Consider the following 16,295-nt stretch of genomic DNA (forward strand, 5'->3'; position numbering starts at 1 on the left):
AATAACTGGAATAATCAAGTCGATGTTGTTGTTGGTAAGGAAAACCAAAGATTGTGCTTTACTAGCAGAACACACATAAAATACAACAGGGTTGTTAAAGAGATTGCTTACTCTTTGCTAGTAGTATATTCCTGCCAATTCTGGACCAAAGAGCATCTCTGAGTCAAATTTCCAGAATGCCAACCAAGAATTCAATTTCACAGTTTCCCACAACCTAAAAATTTCATTTGCCTATGTCAAAAAATTAAATTAACATTTTCTCAATCAAAAATTTTTATATGCAATAAAATTTTCTCTTTTTTTAAACAGGAACCAAAAGAATCTCATTTTCCTACATTGAAATACCCAAATTCTCATTTTCAGTTTGAATTTATACATAAGAACCAAAAAATTTCAAAAGTACGATTTTTAAATGAGAATATTTAAGTAAAGAAAATCAAATTTACTTCTCTATAAATACAGTGGAAAAAATGCAAACAAATCTGAACTATTTTTAAGTACATGGAAAAGTTTAGTATAGGAAAATATGGATTGAGTTATCTATATTTAGAAAACTATTGTAAAGAAAATGGTTACTCAAATGCAACTCGAGAATATCTGTTCACATTTTTTCATTATTTTAATAGGAAATTACGAATAATGAAATATAGTAGAAATAACTAAAGTTTAAAATTTAAAAAGAAATTCGATCAGTTGCTAAAACAGAAAAATAGAGCCAGACACTGTGACCGAGCAGTTCTACGTGCTTCAGAAAGCAACAGCACTGCTGCTACAGTCGCAGGTTTGAATCCTGCCTAGCACATGCATGTGTGTGATGTCTTTTGGTTAGTTAGGTTTAAGTAGTTCTAGGTCTTGGTGACAGGTGACCTGAGATGTTAAGTCTTATAGCGCTTAGAGCCATTTTTGAGAAAAATTGAAGAATTATTCAAGACTTAATAAATAAGAAGTAACTGATCTTCTTGTAAATACAGTTGACAATATTAATAACAATGACAACAAAACAAACAGAGAAAATAATCTGTAAATGAAGTTCATCAAATCTGTAAACAAAAAATTAATTAATCTAAATTCAGAAAACGTCAATTAATCGATCTTATAAAAAGCACTGAAGTTAAAATTAATAAAATCGATAACAATTTGAGTAAATATTTTTTGTGAATTTCATAAAATTTGTTCAAAAATTGTTTAAATGGCTCTGAGCACTATGAGACTTAACTTCTGAGGTCATCAGTCCCCCAGAAATTAGAACTACTTAAACCTAACTAACCTAAGGACATCACACACATCCATGCCTGAGGCAGGATTCGAACCCACGACCATAGTGGTCTGGCGGTTCCAGACTGTAGTGCCTAGAACTGCATGGCCACCTTGGTCGGCCTCATAATATCTTTAATTAGCAAACTCAAAATATTATTATAACCTTAATAAAAAACTATAAATCAAGCATATTAATACATCTGAGAAAAGTATTAATAATCATACTGATAAATATTTTCAAATCTTCTAGTAGATAAAATAAAGAAATTTAGCAAAAAATTTTTTAGAATAATTTAATCAGGTTTCAACTTTTTAGACAAGGAAATCTTTTTCAAATCACTTAAACACATTTATAGAAAAGGTTGTGCTTGTGTTTGAAGAATAATAACTTATGGAATTAATACCACTGATAATACTGTGTAACCACAGGAATTCTTTAATCAGATCAAAGAAAAAATCACCACCAAATGAAAGAATATTCTAATTCAAAGAAGAAGTGTTAAAGTTAATAATTTAATTTAAAACAACTGTTCGAGTAATATTACAAACAACTGAGTTAGAAGAGCACTATGAAAAATCAATGAATCAACTATTAACTGAAATGGAAGAAATGAAATGGAAAACATCAGGATGGTCTTTACTTTACATAATTGTTTGGAATTAAAAGTTAGTAGATACAATCCAGTATTTGGTTTTTCTTATATCGATTTACCAAAAGTAATTAAAGATAATAAAGATAGTTATTTAAGAATGAAAGACCAAAAATATTTTCTTTATTCAATAAAACCAGCTTTGCATAGAGTAAATGATTATGTAGAAAAACTTAATAATTATAAATATATTGGATTAGAATTAGATGATTTTTTAAAAAAACGAAAATGTCTTTTCCTGTTCATTTAACACATTTTCTAAAATTTGAAAAGAAATCATATATTTCTCATAATGTTCATGCATATGAAAGTAAAAAAAGAAGAAGAAAATTATATATCCTCTTTACCATACCGAAAAAACAAGAAAAAATGTTAATATCCTTTTTATTCGAAATGAAAATAATTCACATTAATATTGCTTAAATCTCATTTTAGATTAATTAATATATAAATAACTAAAATTAACATTAGATTTATCTTTGTGATCGATGTTCCACATTTTTTTTTATTCAAAAGAATAATCAGAAATTTATGAAAAAATAAAAGAAAATAAAGCAGTAAAATAGGTCAACAACTTAAATTATATTATAATCATTCCTTACATGTACCTTCTGTAAATCATATAGACTTCATATGTTCATTAAAATCGTTCAAACCTGTCAACCAAATAGTGAATATGCTTATATTAACAAATATCAAAAACATTTGTCAAGTTCATTCATGTATTATGTTAAATATTCTAATGGTAAATATAAAACATGTGTTACATATGATGGTAAAAATGTAAGAAGAAAAATCGTTTAAATGTTAAAAAAAGAATCAAGAGAAATTTCTAGAATATATAGTCAAAAGATTCCTATGAAATTGACTACAAAACATGTAATCAATTTTAAAAATTTCAAAACTTGTCATATATGTGACAAACAATTGACTTTAGGTGCAAAGAAAGTAATAGATCATCTTCTTTTAACCGCAAAATATCAAAGATTTGCACATCAAGATCGTAATCTTAACTATCAAAGTCCTAAATTTATTCTTGTTTATATTCATAATTCTAAAAATTACAATGTTAATATGTTTATTCAGGAATTAGCAATTGATATGAAAGATATTGAAGTAATTCCTATTAATGTACAAAAATATATTTTTTCTGGCAAACATTTTGATAAATATTAACTTCGAAATTTTTAGATACATTTAAACATGTGGCCTGAAGTATTGATAAATTATCTTCCAATGTTACAAAAGAACAATACATAGATTTATGAAAATATTTTGAACATTAACAATTAGATTTAATAATTAAAAAAGGAATATACACATACGAATATTAGCATTATGAAGAAAAACTACAAGAATTTAATGCACAAAACGAATGCTTTTTTTCAAGAGTTAATAAAGATAATACTTTTAATGATTTGCACTACAGCAAAATTTGTTTGAAACAAATTTCTTATTAATAATTTAGATGAACATATGAGTTTACAAAATATCTGACATTATAATTCACCACATATTTTCAAACATTTTAAACATAGTAAGACTTATCAAATTGCCCATCTTCATATATTACTGTATGAGGATTTTCTTCGATAGCTATTTTGAAAATAACAAAAGTTAAATTCGATTTATTACATGATTATGATACTAAATCAAGTAATAAATACATTAATAATTTTCATCCAAAAAATCTAATTATATGGAATAATTAAATGCAAATAATTTGCATGGATATCCTAAGACTCAAAATTTACAGTTTAAAAATTAACAGTGGTTCTATCCAAAACATTTTAATGCAGATAAAATATTTAAAATATCAGATGGTTAAATATGGTATATTTTGGAAGTCCTTTAGCAGCATGAGGACTAAATAAGCGAAACTTCAAATAATATAGGTAAATATGTATTACATTATAGAAATCAAACTATATTTAAATTTAGGATAAAAATGAAAGAAAATTCATAGAACCTTATCATTTGAAAAATCACATTTGGTGATGCCATATATTGTTTTTAACACAGGAATGAGAAAGAACACAACCAATGAATTTGAAATATATTGCGACATGTGAATGAATACTTCAGTGTTCGGAAAAGCAATGGAAAATGTTAGAAATAGATTAAATCTAATAATAATAATAGATCCTGGAAAATATATGCAGTCCGTTTGAAAACCATAATAAGACCATACTACAGTATTTTCTGAAAATTAAGTAGCATTTGATATGAATGAAATTAAAATAGTGTTTAGTAAACCACCCGCATCTCCTGGTCCTGCGGTGGCATTCTCGCTTCCCACGCCCGGGTTCCCGGGTTCGATTCCCGGCGGGGTCAGGGATTTTCTCTGCCTCGTGATGGCTGGGTGTTGTGTGATGTCCTTAGGTTAGTTAGGTTTAAGTAGTTCTAAGTTCTAGGGGACTGATGACCATAGATGTTAAGTCCCATAGTGCTCAGAGCCATTAGAACCATTAGTTTAATAAACCAATTTATGTCGGAATGGGTATATTTCGACAGCAAAAATGTATAAGTTTCACTATAATCTTATGAAAACAAACTGTATTTTAAAACATATCAAAAATTAAATAACCACTATCAAATTCATAATAAATATGATTAAAAGTTGTATAATATTACCCAAAAATATTTTAAAATTAAAAGTAATTTCGAAGTAGTTGTTTTGGAATGTTTGAATATGGTTGACACGAATAAAAACAATCAATTCATTTATGTCTTTCTCAATTAAAATATCCTCTGTTTATATCTTGGTTTTAAAGAATTAAATCAACAGAAACAGAATTTTCTTTTATTCATCTAATGGACTAATTTCATATCCTTTTCCATAAAATTAACATTTTTTAATAATTTTATCTTCAAATCTTTCAAATCTTTTTACAAATTCTTGATACTTTTGTTGATCTAAACTTTTTGAATAAATATACAAATAATGATTAATTTCTTCCAAATTATCCATTCAGGTGATAATATATAATTATCAATCATTAATGTTGTTTTCTCGAAACCACTTGGTCTTATGACTGCACATAAATTGATGTTAGTAAGAGTACATCATGGTTTTTTTTCTGGAATTCTTATTTTTGGTTCTGTTATTTATTTAGATAGTTTTTACTAATATACATGAATACATTATTTCAACTGAGTGATTATTCTTCTGTTCTGAAAAATTTATTAACTGTTCCAATAAGAGTAACATAAAAATATTGGATAGTTTTTATTCAAGTTTTTACTCGAAATATTATTTCAAAAAGTGATAGTGTAACAGTAATTAAACATTTAATATTTTTTCTCAAATAATTCATGAACAAAATCCAAAGTTATCAATTTTACTAATTTCTGTTAACCAAGGAACAAAACATAAATTAAATATTTCTAACCAGGAAACTGAAATTAATGTTAATATTGGAGATAGAGTGCTTCATCCAAAATTTTCAAAACTATATGTTATTCACAGAGATGGAACTATTTTTTAGCATATGATTGTAAAACAGATATTAAACTAGTTGATAATTATGTCTTAAAATTGCTTGATGTTAATAGAGTGAAAAAGAAATTTATATTTTATCTAGAATTGAACATTCTTTTATTTCTTCTTCAGCTCTTATTCACTTAACTTCTTCCCTCTCGAATGAATTAAATATAGATTGGAAAAAGAAAGACTAAATAAAAACAATCTTTATAGTTTAGAAATATTTGGTGGATTTTTCAAAGACTATAAGGAAATTATTTTCTAAGGTGATTTAAAGGATATTAATAGGTAGAGTCGAAAAAGTATCAGGAAGATACACTTCTTCTTTGGAGTACTGATAATGATGATTCCAAAGAAAGTAACACTGTTGTAAAATGTATGGAAATTGGACTAGATATTACTAATTATTATAATTCTGTAGAATATGTCATGCCTTTCTTTCTTTTTGTTGATTTTAAAAGTAAACAATTAAATATTCAATTAATTGATTCTTCTTTATTTGATCATGTTAAATTACAAAATTATTTATGTTGTAAAGGGAAGAAATGAAGTTTTTCCACAAGAGTTATAGAATCTTGAACCACCAAATAACTGCTTGAAAGCTTATGATTGTTTTAGAGTACTTAAAAGAAAAATGATCTAATAGTAAGTCCATTTAATTTTATATAAAATTACCGAATTTATGTAAATAATTTGTCTAGAAGGCGAAATGTTTTCACTGCTCAAGAAACAACAACAAATTATGTGCTTTCCTTAATGAAAATATTCCAGTTGATACAACTGTGTATGTTATTATGTGTGGTAAAAAGAATTTAACGTCCGATTCTCATCATAGAATATTAACTGGAAATTTCTAATTGGAAATAAATGAATGAAGAATTCGAAAAATTTAACGAAACTTCTTGTTTTCATTTCCTTCTTAAATATTTTCAGAAAACTATTGAAAATAAAAACTTAAAACTTAAGGTTTTGAGAAATCAAAATGTTATCCAAACATTTGGAAAATGGTTTTCATTTCTTTTATTCATTAAAATTTTGCTATATAGATAAAAATGTCCATGTCTTGTAGCAGAGAAAAGCTATTTACTGAACTTAACAATACAGTTATCACTGTTCAGAAGTGTTCAACAAATTATCAGAACTTGAAAAACGTAACTCTGATGTTATTTCAAAAGCTGCACTTTTACCAGCTAATTTTTGGGATATAATTTTGTTACTTCTCCATAAAAAATATAAAAGTGTTCTTTCAGATCGATATACTAATACCTTTAAATGTGATGAAGATAAATTATTTGAAATTTTAAATTTTCAATTTGTTTTTTGAAGTAACTGAAGTTGAATAAAATTTACATATTTTGTATTTTTTCTTTTCATTAAGTATAGATTTCCTATACTCTAATTTCCTAAGGTTTCAAAAAGTTCGGCTTTGTTTTCCTTTTTTGTTTCTATGGGATTTATGTAAAATTTAACCCTTAAATGCATGATTTTTTATTTCAAGCTGTAAAAATTACCATGTTTAGTTTATAGTGCCTTCATTTCGAAAAAAATATTGAAAAATTTTTTAAATTAAATTAACAAAGCACTATTGTTGAAAATCGCTTTGTAGCTGATCAGCTACATTTTGAGTTAACACCTTACGAGCCACAATAAATGTGCTTATTTTGCTCCCTCAATTTTGACCAAATCTCTCGTAATTTAATTGTTGATTATGATTAAATACTTTGTATAGGAAGGGAAAAAACCTAAAGTAATAAATAGGACATTAATGTTGTAAATATTGAGCACTTATTGTATATTTTATACACTTCTATATATGAACAATAAGGTATCTAGTTCCAACAGGTTTGTACCCAAGCATGTGATAATCACTTTACATGAAAAGTTTGAAAACAGTTCTTTTGTTTGTGCAAACACAATGCAACTGCACATTTATTACACTGAACCCAGGAAAATCCCTTGCATCCTGGCATTTTGCACCTCTGTCTCACTTGCAAGTACGAAGGCAGGTGACCTACTTGATCCAGCCTTACATCTTTTGGAGGTACATGTGCTGTGGGCCCCTTTGTCTTCTTAGCTTGTATTAGGTTTTCGAGTTCATTACTTGGCCTTCCACTTTTTGCTGAAGTTTGACCTGAGCGACACAAACAGTGAGCAATTTCCATTCGAAATTCGGAGAGTTTCATAGTTCTCCTAATCCCTTTGGTTTCTGCTACTCTCCTATACAACAGCCAGGAATTGACTACTCCCATGTCCAGGAGATGGTAAAACAATCTTATATACCATTTTCGACTTTTCACAAGAATTTTATGTCGACCCATTATGCTGTCAAGAAGGTCAACACCTCCCATATGTTTATTGTAGAGCTTAATTATTTGTGGACAAGGCATTGTTATTCTTGACTTTGTTTTTTTGTAATACCTCCCTGCTTCATGAATAGGCTGCTGTCCAGCAAGTGTAGAAAGCAACATCACACTCTTGTTATCTTTCCATACTACATTTGATATGTCGACACCATCCACTGTTGCGACGTGCTCTACTGATGCACCTCGTGCCATTTTCTTCAGCTCAGCTTCTGAAGGGAGCTTGCAGTCTGGCACTCTGTTTCTTCTGACTCTCCCAAGTGAGTAAATTCCTTGTTTATGTAACCATACAAGCAGTGGCAGACTTGTGTAATAATTGTCACAGTACAGTTTGTGGTTCATATTTCTTGGTAGTATCCTACTGAGTCGAACTACAACATTTGCACTTGCTCCCAAGTCTTCCTCCCCAGTCACTCTTTTTTCTGGTTCATTTTCATCTCCAGTGAAAATCTCAAAATCGTAGGCATAACCAGATATGCCACTAATAACAAATAATTTGTATCCATATTTATGAGGCTTGTTTGGCATGTATTGTTTCAAATAACTTCTAGCCTTTGTTGAACATATCTGTTCACCAACATAAACACACTCCTCAACAGGTATTGTTTGAAACCGAGATCTCATCAATTCTGTTATGGGTCTTATCTTGAAGAGTCTATCATGACCTTTTTCACCCCTGGGTATCATTGCACTGTTGTCATTGAAGTGAAGAAACTTACGTATTTGCTCATACTGATTCACTGTCATTGTTGTCTTGATCAGATGAGTACCAGTAACTTCTCCCCAGTAATCCCTCATATTAGGTACATGAACTATTGACATTACGAGACAGATGCCTATAAATTTTTTTATGTCATCACAGGATAAATCTATTGGTCTATCTGGATTACACTGCACACTGTATCTATGAGACTCTTCGACAATTAGATCAAACAATTTAGATGGAAATATATGTTTGAAGAATTGGTATGGAGTATTTAAGTTTATTACTTCTTCTGGTAACGAAGTATTGCCATGAAATTTTGACTGCAGTTCGGGAATAATCAACTGTTTATCTTTCCAAACCACACTCCTGCTGTTTTTGGTAACATTTTTGCTGCTGCATGGCAGTTTCAGAGCATTATCAGACAACTGTGACGTCGATTCCTTCATTATAACATCAGATTGTCTTGTTCCAGAAACATCTTCAGTCCTAATTACTGGTACTTGACTTTCTTCGTCACTACTGTCACTATCACAATCAACAGATTCTGGAGCAACATATGTCTCATCTTGAATGGAATCGTCAGAGAAACACTCAAGATCGTCATCACTGCTTAGTGGAATCTCTAACCATTCCATAAGCATTTCTTCTTGACTCTTTCGAGACATTTTTACGTCAGCGCCTGAAATGCAGTAAATGAAAAATGTAGCTGATAAGCTACATACACAAAAACAGGCCTCATTTCAAATCTATCGCAAAGACACTCGAATTAACTGTTTACACCATACCTACTTACGTTTTCAAAATGAAAAAGTAATTTTCAAACCCAGAAATCAGTGCACAAACACCAAAAACACACCTCAACTTTCCGCCAAAACACACACTTGGCAGTATGTCCACAGAGCTCACTGTCGAACTGCTTCAGCTCGTCCTGCCATCTATGATCGCTATGAAGAACTACTAGAAACTGCAGCGGAGTGTATACACTTAGCTACATAACGAATTTGATCGAAAATGTTTCTCCATATGGAATAAATCGAAGAAATGAGGTCTGTAGCTTATCAGCTACAGTATGCATTAAAGGGTTAATTTTTTGGGTGTAGGCAAATGAGATTTTTTGGTTGGGGAAAACTGCGAAATTGGATTCCCAGCTGGCATCCAGGAAAATTGTCTTGGAAATGCTCTTTGCTCCAGAATCGGCAGAACTATACTATTATATATACTATACTTGAGGATTACATTTATGAATAACCTGAACAATCACGTAGATAATGTTGTGCGTAAAGAAAACCAAATATTACGATTTATTAGCAAAACACTTAGAAAAGGCAACAGGGCTACTAAAGATATTGCTTACTCTGTGCTTATCTGCTGCCTTCTGAAGTGATTCTGTGCATTGTGGGATCTGCATTAGATAGGATCGATGCAGAATGTAGAAGAACTGCCAGGCAGTTAACTGTGAATTGCAGGATAATCAAGCAAAGGCAGAGGAAGTCATCTAAAACATTATCGTGTGGTAGCTATGTGACTGGATATATATGTCCTCTACATGTAGTATTCAAAATGCTTAAGGCATAGTGTCCTAACATGCCATTCAGATGCTTCGTTAGATGGAGGAGATTGCAGTAATGATGTTGTTTGTGGATATTAAGAGAAGCTGATTGCACAGATACCACAGTCGTTCATAACTACGACAGTTACCACAGAAGACCTAATTTTGGGAACATGGAGTAATTATTGGAGTAGACATATAATAAAGAAGCGTGGTACCAACTAGTGATAAGAAACAATGAAGACATTATGGTTTCTACCCGAAAGGGCTGATTTCGAGCTCCATAAAGTAGAATCGATATTAAAGGGCTGTGTAAGTGGAGGCAACAAAAATCAGAGCAGCATATACAAACTGCCCACTCACTCAAACGTGACCACTTGTCAGAAGGCTGAATTAATCCCCTCAATTTGCACCGCAGACCACTGCGAGACATGAAGGGAGAGAGTCAATGAGGTTCTGGAATTTTACCGACCGGGATGAGGAGCCACGCCGATACCAGCATCGTGGTCAGCTGCGCTAGGTTCCTCAGTCGGGGCCCACGGCACCTAAGTCCAACCGAGTTGGTTCCACAGAGTCTCCATTGCGTTTAAATTTGCGAAGTCTGGTGGCCAATGGAGTACGGTAAACACACAGCTTTGTAGCCGGTTCCATTGTCCTGCTGGTAGATGTCATCGTACCGCGGAAAAACAAACTGCATGTATTGATGGACATAATCCCAAGGACAGATTGTGATGTAACAAAATAAAAGTGATGCGGTTATGCAATGGAAAAGTTGGAATTTGAGATTTCGTTTACTGTTTTATGAACCACCACTGGCGTAGGAATCATAGATTGACAATTATCATAAAATATTGCATTATGAAATGGGAATAGTCTTTACGTGCGGTTTCGCATGGCTTGAAGCAGTCACAGCTAGTGTGCTATTGATTAAGAAACTTCATTATCGTCTTTCTTATTACTTCATTATCGTAGATACGATCATACCCGGTCGTGAAGATATTGTTATGACAAAACAATTTCCTAAGGGATCAGAAATTTCTTAAGGGCGCAAAAACAAATATAACATCACACAAAAGGAAAATTCAATATCAAAGCTCCCAGAATGAGATTTTCACTATGCAGGGGAGTGTGCGCTGTTATGAAACTTCCTGGCAGATTATAACTGTGTGCCCGACCGAGACTCGAACTCGGGACCTTTGCCTTTCGCGGGCAAGGGCTCTACCATCTGAGCTACACAAGCACGACTCACGCCCGGCCCTCACAGCTTTACTTCTGCATGTATCTCGTCTCCTACCTTCCAAACTTTATTGAAGCTCTCCTGCGAATCTTGCAGAACTAGCACTCCTGAAAGAAAGGATATTGCGGAGACATGGCTTAGCCACAGCCTTGGGGATGTTTCCAGAATGAGCTTTTCACTCTGCAGCGGAATGTGCGCTGATATGAAACTTCCCGGCAGGAGAGCTTCTGTAAAGTTTGGAAGGTAGGAGACGAGATACTAGCAGAAGTAAAGCTGTGAGGGCCGGTCGTGAGTCGTGCTTCGGTAGCCCAGATGGTGCCGGCACGGTAGCTCAGCGTGTTCGGTCAGATGGTTACGTGCCCTCTGTAATAAAAAAAAAAGAGTTAATCGATCAACAACGAACTAAAACGGATGCCTTAAGACGTCCGCCCCGAGCAGACGCAACGAACAAAAGTGAACAAAATGAGATTAAAAAAAAAATGTTACAATACTTTCCCGCGAAAGGCAAAGGTCCCGGGTTGGAGTCTCTGTCGGGGACAGTTTCAATCTGCCAGGAAGTTTCAATATTAAAGCTGATGCAAGAAGACGATAAAACAGTTTTCTTATTGTCAATGTAACGAGCACATTGGACTGCTGATCTTGGTGTCTGTAATCTTAGCAAAATGCATAATTAAAATGAAAATAATATTGAGGAGATGATAGGAATGAGCACTGCTAAATGGTTCAATATTTCTAGAACAATTATTTATTATATCTAAAACATATATCGTACCTTTCGCTTAGTACTACAATGACGGTACATTTTTATGTCCGTTTCATGTCCATTGAGCGCTCTTTTATATAGCCATTGTCCTCTTGAGTCGCTCGTGCGTCGTCACGATAAGTTATAACAGTTCTTCTTTTTACACTTCATTCAAACTTAGACGTAACGCGTTTTTATACATTTAGTAAAAATTAGATCAGACTGCCTCAAATCTGCGTCCGTCTTACTTAAGAAGAACAGTACAAGCTTTTACCGCTCATTTGTTCTCCAGCGAACAAAATAGTGAAGGATCGCATATCTATCCGTAAGCTTCTGTTTATGTTGCCCCCCAAAGACGACGAATTACATTATTTACTAAGTTCCACCAACGCTATGCGGCGACTTATTATACATTAATCATTCTTTATAAACAAGTATTTGCCTTCCGGCTGAAAGTATTAACTACACTCCTGGAAATGGAAAAAAGAACACATTGACACCGGTGTGTCAGACCCACCATACTTGCTCCGGACACTGCGAGAGGGCTGCACAAGCAATGATCACACGCACGGCACAGCGGACACACCAGGAACCGCGGTGTTGGCCGTCGAATGGCGCTAGCTGCGCAGCATTTGTGCACCGCCGCCGTCAGTGTCAGCCAGTTTGCCGTGGCATACGGAGCTCCATCGCAGTCTTTAACACTGGTAGCATGCCGCGACAGCGTGGACGTGAACCGTATGTGCAGTTGACGGACTTTGAGCGAGGGCGTATAGTGGGCATGCGGGAGGCCGGGTGGACGTACCGCCGAATTGCTCAACACGTGGGGCGTGAGGTCTCCACAGTACATCGATGTTGTCGCCAGTGGTCGGCGGAAGGTGCACGTGCCCGTCGACCTGGGACCGCACCGCAGCGACGCACGGATGCACGCCAAGACCGTAGGATCCTACGCAGTGCCGTAGGGGACCGCACCGCCACTTCCCAGCAAATTAGGGACACTGTTGCTCCTGGGGTATCGGCGAGGACCATTCGCAACCGTCTCCATGAAGCTGGGCTACGGTCCCGCACACCGTTAGGCCGTCTTCCGCTCACGCCCCAACATCGTGCAGCCCGCATCCAGTGGTGTCGCGACAGGCGAGAATGGAGGGACGAATGGAGACGTGTCGTCTTCAGCGATGAGAGTCGCTTCTGCCTTGGTGCCAATGATGGTCGTATGCGTGTTTGGCGCCGTGCAGGTGAGCGCCACAATCAGGACTGCATACGACCGAGGCACACAGGGCCAACACCCGGCATTATGGTGTGGGGAGCGATCTCCTACACTGGCCGTACACCACTGGTGATCGTCGAGGGGACACTGAATAGTGCACGGTACATCCAAACCGTCATCGAACCCATCGTTCTACCATTCCTACACCGGCAAGGGAACTTGCTGTACCAACAGGACAATGCACGTCCGCATGTATCCCGTGCCACCCAACGTGGTCTAGAAGGTGTAAGTCAACTACCCTGGCCAGCAAGATCTCCGGATCTGTCCCCCATTGAGCATGTTTGGGACTGGATGAAGCGTCGTCTCACGCGGTCTGCACGTCCAGCACGAACGCTGGTCCAAATGGCATGGCAAGCCGTTCCACAGGACTACATCCAGCATCTCTACGATCGTCTCCATGGGAGAATAGCAGCCTGCATTGCTGCGAAAGGTGGATATACACTGTACTAGTGCCGACATTGTGCATGCTCTGTTGCCTGTGTCTATGTGCCTGTGGTTCTGTCAGTGTGATCATGTGATGTATCTGACCCCAGGAATGTGTCAATAAAGTTTCCCCTTCCTGGGACAATGAATTCACGGTGTTCTTATTTCAATTTCCAGGAGTGTATTTGCTGTTTTAATGGGCCAAAAGTAGCGAATATCACAAGAGCGTACACGTTTTAAACCACTGTGCCTTGCAGAACGACGGGATTACCCAGGGAATGCCAGTAAAGCATTCTCCAGACCGTGACGCTTCCTCCTCTGGGCTGAACCCTTCCGACGATTGCTGCTTGGTGTTTGCTTTCAGACGTTTCAGGCCGTGTACGCCAACGGCAATCTGTCGCATGGAGCATGAATCATGACTTATCGGGAAAGTCCAGCTGTCGCCACTCAGCGGACATGTAGCTGCGTGGCGAGCGAATTGCAGCCCTCGTCGCCTTTGAACAGCAGCCAGCATGGGTGCACAGCACCTGCTGCAGAGACATTTACGCAGGAAGTTTCGCTGAACGGTCATTCAGAAGACACTGTTGGTAGCCCCTTGCTTTACGTGGGATCTCAGTTGCTCTATCCTTGCTCGCCCATTCACACGAACACATCTCCGCAGCTGCCGTTCATCCCTGTCATCTATACCCCATGGTGCACTATAGTTGCATCGGCACCGGTTTTTTATGGCAACACTGTACCATGCACGGAATACTTGAAACACGGCGGCACAGTTTACCAACTTAGCTGATTCAATAATGCTTCCATATTGACCTGAAATCCAATGATTGCGGCCTTCTGGATGCCAGATAAGTCGATCCGTTTAGGCATTACGACAACGACAGAACTGTTTTCCGCGTCCTCACTTCATGGTGTGCATACCCTCCACTGTCAGTGCTGCCAACTGCCGTCTGTAAGTAATTATTGCACTTTGACGTCTAACTTAAGTGTTGTAAGTAGGCTCTATAGGTTTTTTTATTGGTAACGCCACGTAGCGCTCTGTATGAAAATCACTGGCTGTGCTGTGTGCAGTCTGTGGTTGGGTGGCATTGTTGGAATTTGCTATTGCAGTGTTGGGCAGTTGGCTGCTAACAGCGCGTAGCGTTGCGCAGTTGGAGGTGAGCCGCCAGCAGTGGTGGATGTGGGGAGAGAGATAGCGGAGTTTTGAGAGCGGATGATCTGGACGTGTGTCCATCAGAGACAGTAAATTTTTAAGACTGGATGTCATGAACTGATATATATTCTGACTTTTGAATACTATTAAGGTAAATACATTGTTTGTTCTTTATCAAAATCTTTCATTTCCTAACTATGTCTATCAGTAGTTAGTGCCTTCAGTAGTTAAAATCTTTTATTTAGCTGGCAGTATTGGCGCTCGTTGTATTGCAGTAGTTTGAGTAACGAAGATTTTTGTGAGGTAAGTGATTCATGAAAGGTATAGGTTACTGTTAGTCAGGGCCATTCTTTTGTAGGGATTATGAAAAGTCAGATTGCGTTGCGCTAAAAATATTGTGTGTCAGTTTAAGCACAGCCATTGATAATTTTTCTAAGAGGACGTTTCGGTGTTGGTCAATTAATGTGACCCGACCGTGTAACTGCATACTATAGTCCATCGTGTGATTAAGATATACACAACTGGAGAAAAGTAAAAGCTGACTTACGTCTGAAAGACGTTCAGATGTTGCCAGAAATAGCTGGAAAGCTGGAGCTGAGTGAGTTTAGTTATTTTTGTCGACTATATGGTGGTGATGTGTGCGAGATATTGTAACTGTGTAAACAACGTTAGTATGAGAAGCAATGGTACTTTTAATGAAACGGATTCTGGTGTGGAGATATGATTTGGCATAGATATCCGAGAGGGGCAATTGATTCTTTTGGTAAATATAGTGGTTGTGAGGAGAGGCGATAAAGAATAGGTAATGAAGTTACTAGTTATGGGCTGAAAAGGACAGAAAAGTTTTAAACAGTTGAAATAAAGATAGTACAGAAAGAGATGTGAACAGTAATGATAAATTCATGTCACAAGCTGCGACGTCGTCGAGAAAAAACACAGTGACCCGTATATGTAATAAGTTTCCTCTAATTTACGTCTATGGTCACAATCGATTTCGGTCTTTAATGACCATCATCAGATCTGTCTCATAAAAACAAAGTCCTAATGCACTGCAGCCATAGTGGCATAGTCAACTGTTAAATGCGGAATCAGCAGCAGCATCGTCAAATACATATAAATCCCATCACATGCACGAGTCATGTCGTCAGTAAAACTACTGTTTAAAAGGGTGATGTGACTTATATGTATTTGACTATGCTGGAGCTGATTCCGCATTTAACAGTTGACTATGCCACTATGGCTGCAGTGCATTAGAACTTTGTTTTTATGAGACAGGTCTGATTATGGTCATTAAAGACCGAAACCGGTAATCTATTAAACAGTAAAGATTGTGACCATAGACGTAAATTAAAGGAAACTCATTCTAGGCGTAGTGAATGAAGTGAGTGTGAAACGAACGGCTCTTGTGACGACGTACATCTGGAGGCGGTGAATAGGGCACCACTTTTGTGGCCCTATCAGTTACGATAT

The 16,295-nt window shown here is 35.9% G+C and overlaps 1 protein-coding gene across 1 annotated transcript in view; it reads right to left on the minus strand.

Moving 5' to 3' along the window:
• The window catches only part of LOC126095328 (piggyBac transposable element-derived protein 2-like), a 30,408-nt gene extending 21,286 nt beyond the window's left edge, over window positions 1–9,122 (minus strand). Inside the window, exon 1 of the mRNA XM_049910135.1 lies at window positions 7,407–9,122. Within this exon, the coding sequence (XP_049766092.1) occupies window positions 7,407–9,122 (1,716 nt within the window). The remainder of the gene's footprint in view (window positions 1–7,406) is intronic.
• Between the last annotated feature and the right edge of the window lie 7,173 nt (window positions 9,123–16,295).

This window comes from Schistocerca cancellata, chromosome 8 (assembly GCF_023864275.1).
Source record: "Schistocerca cancellata isolate TAMUIC-IGC-003103 chromosome 8, iqSchCanc2.1, whole genome shotgun sequence".
Taxonomy (NCBI): Eukaryota; Metazoa; Arthropoda; class Insecta; order Orthoptera; family Acrididae; genus Schistocerca; species Schistocerca cancellata.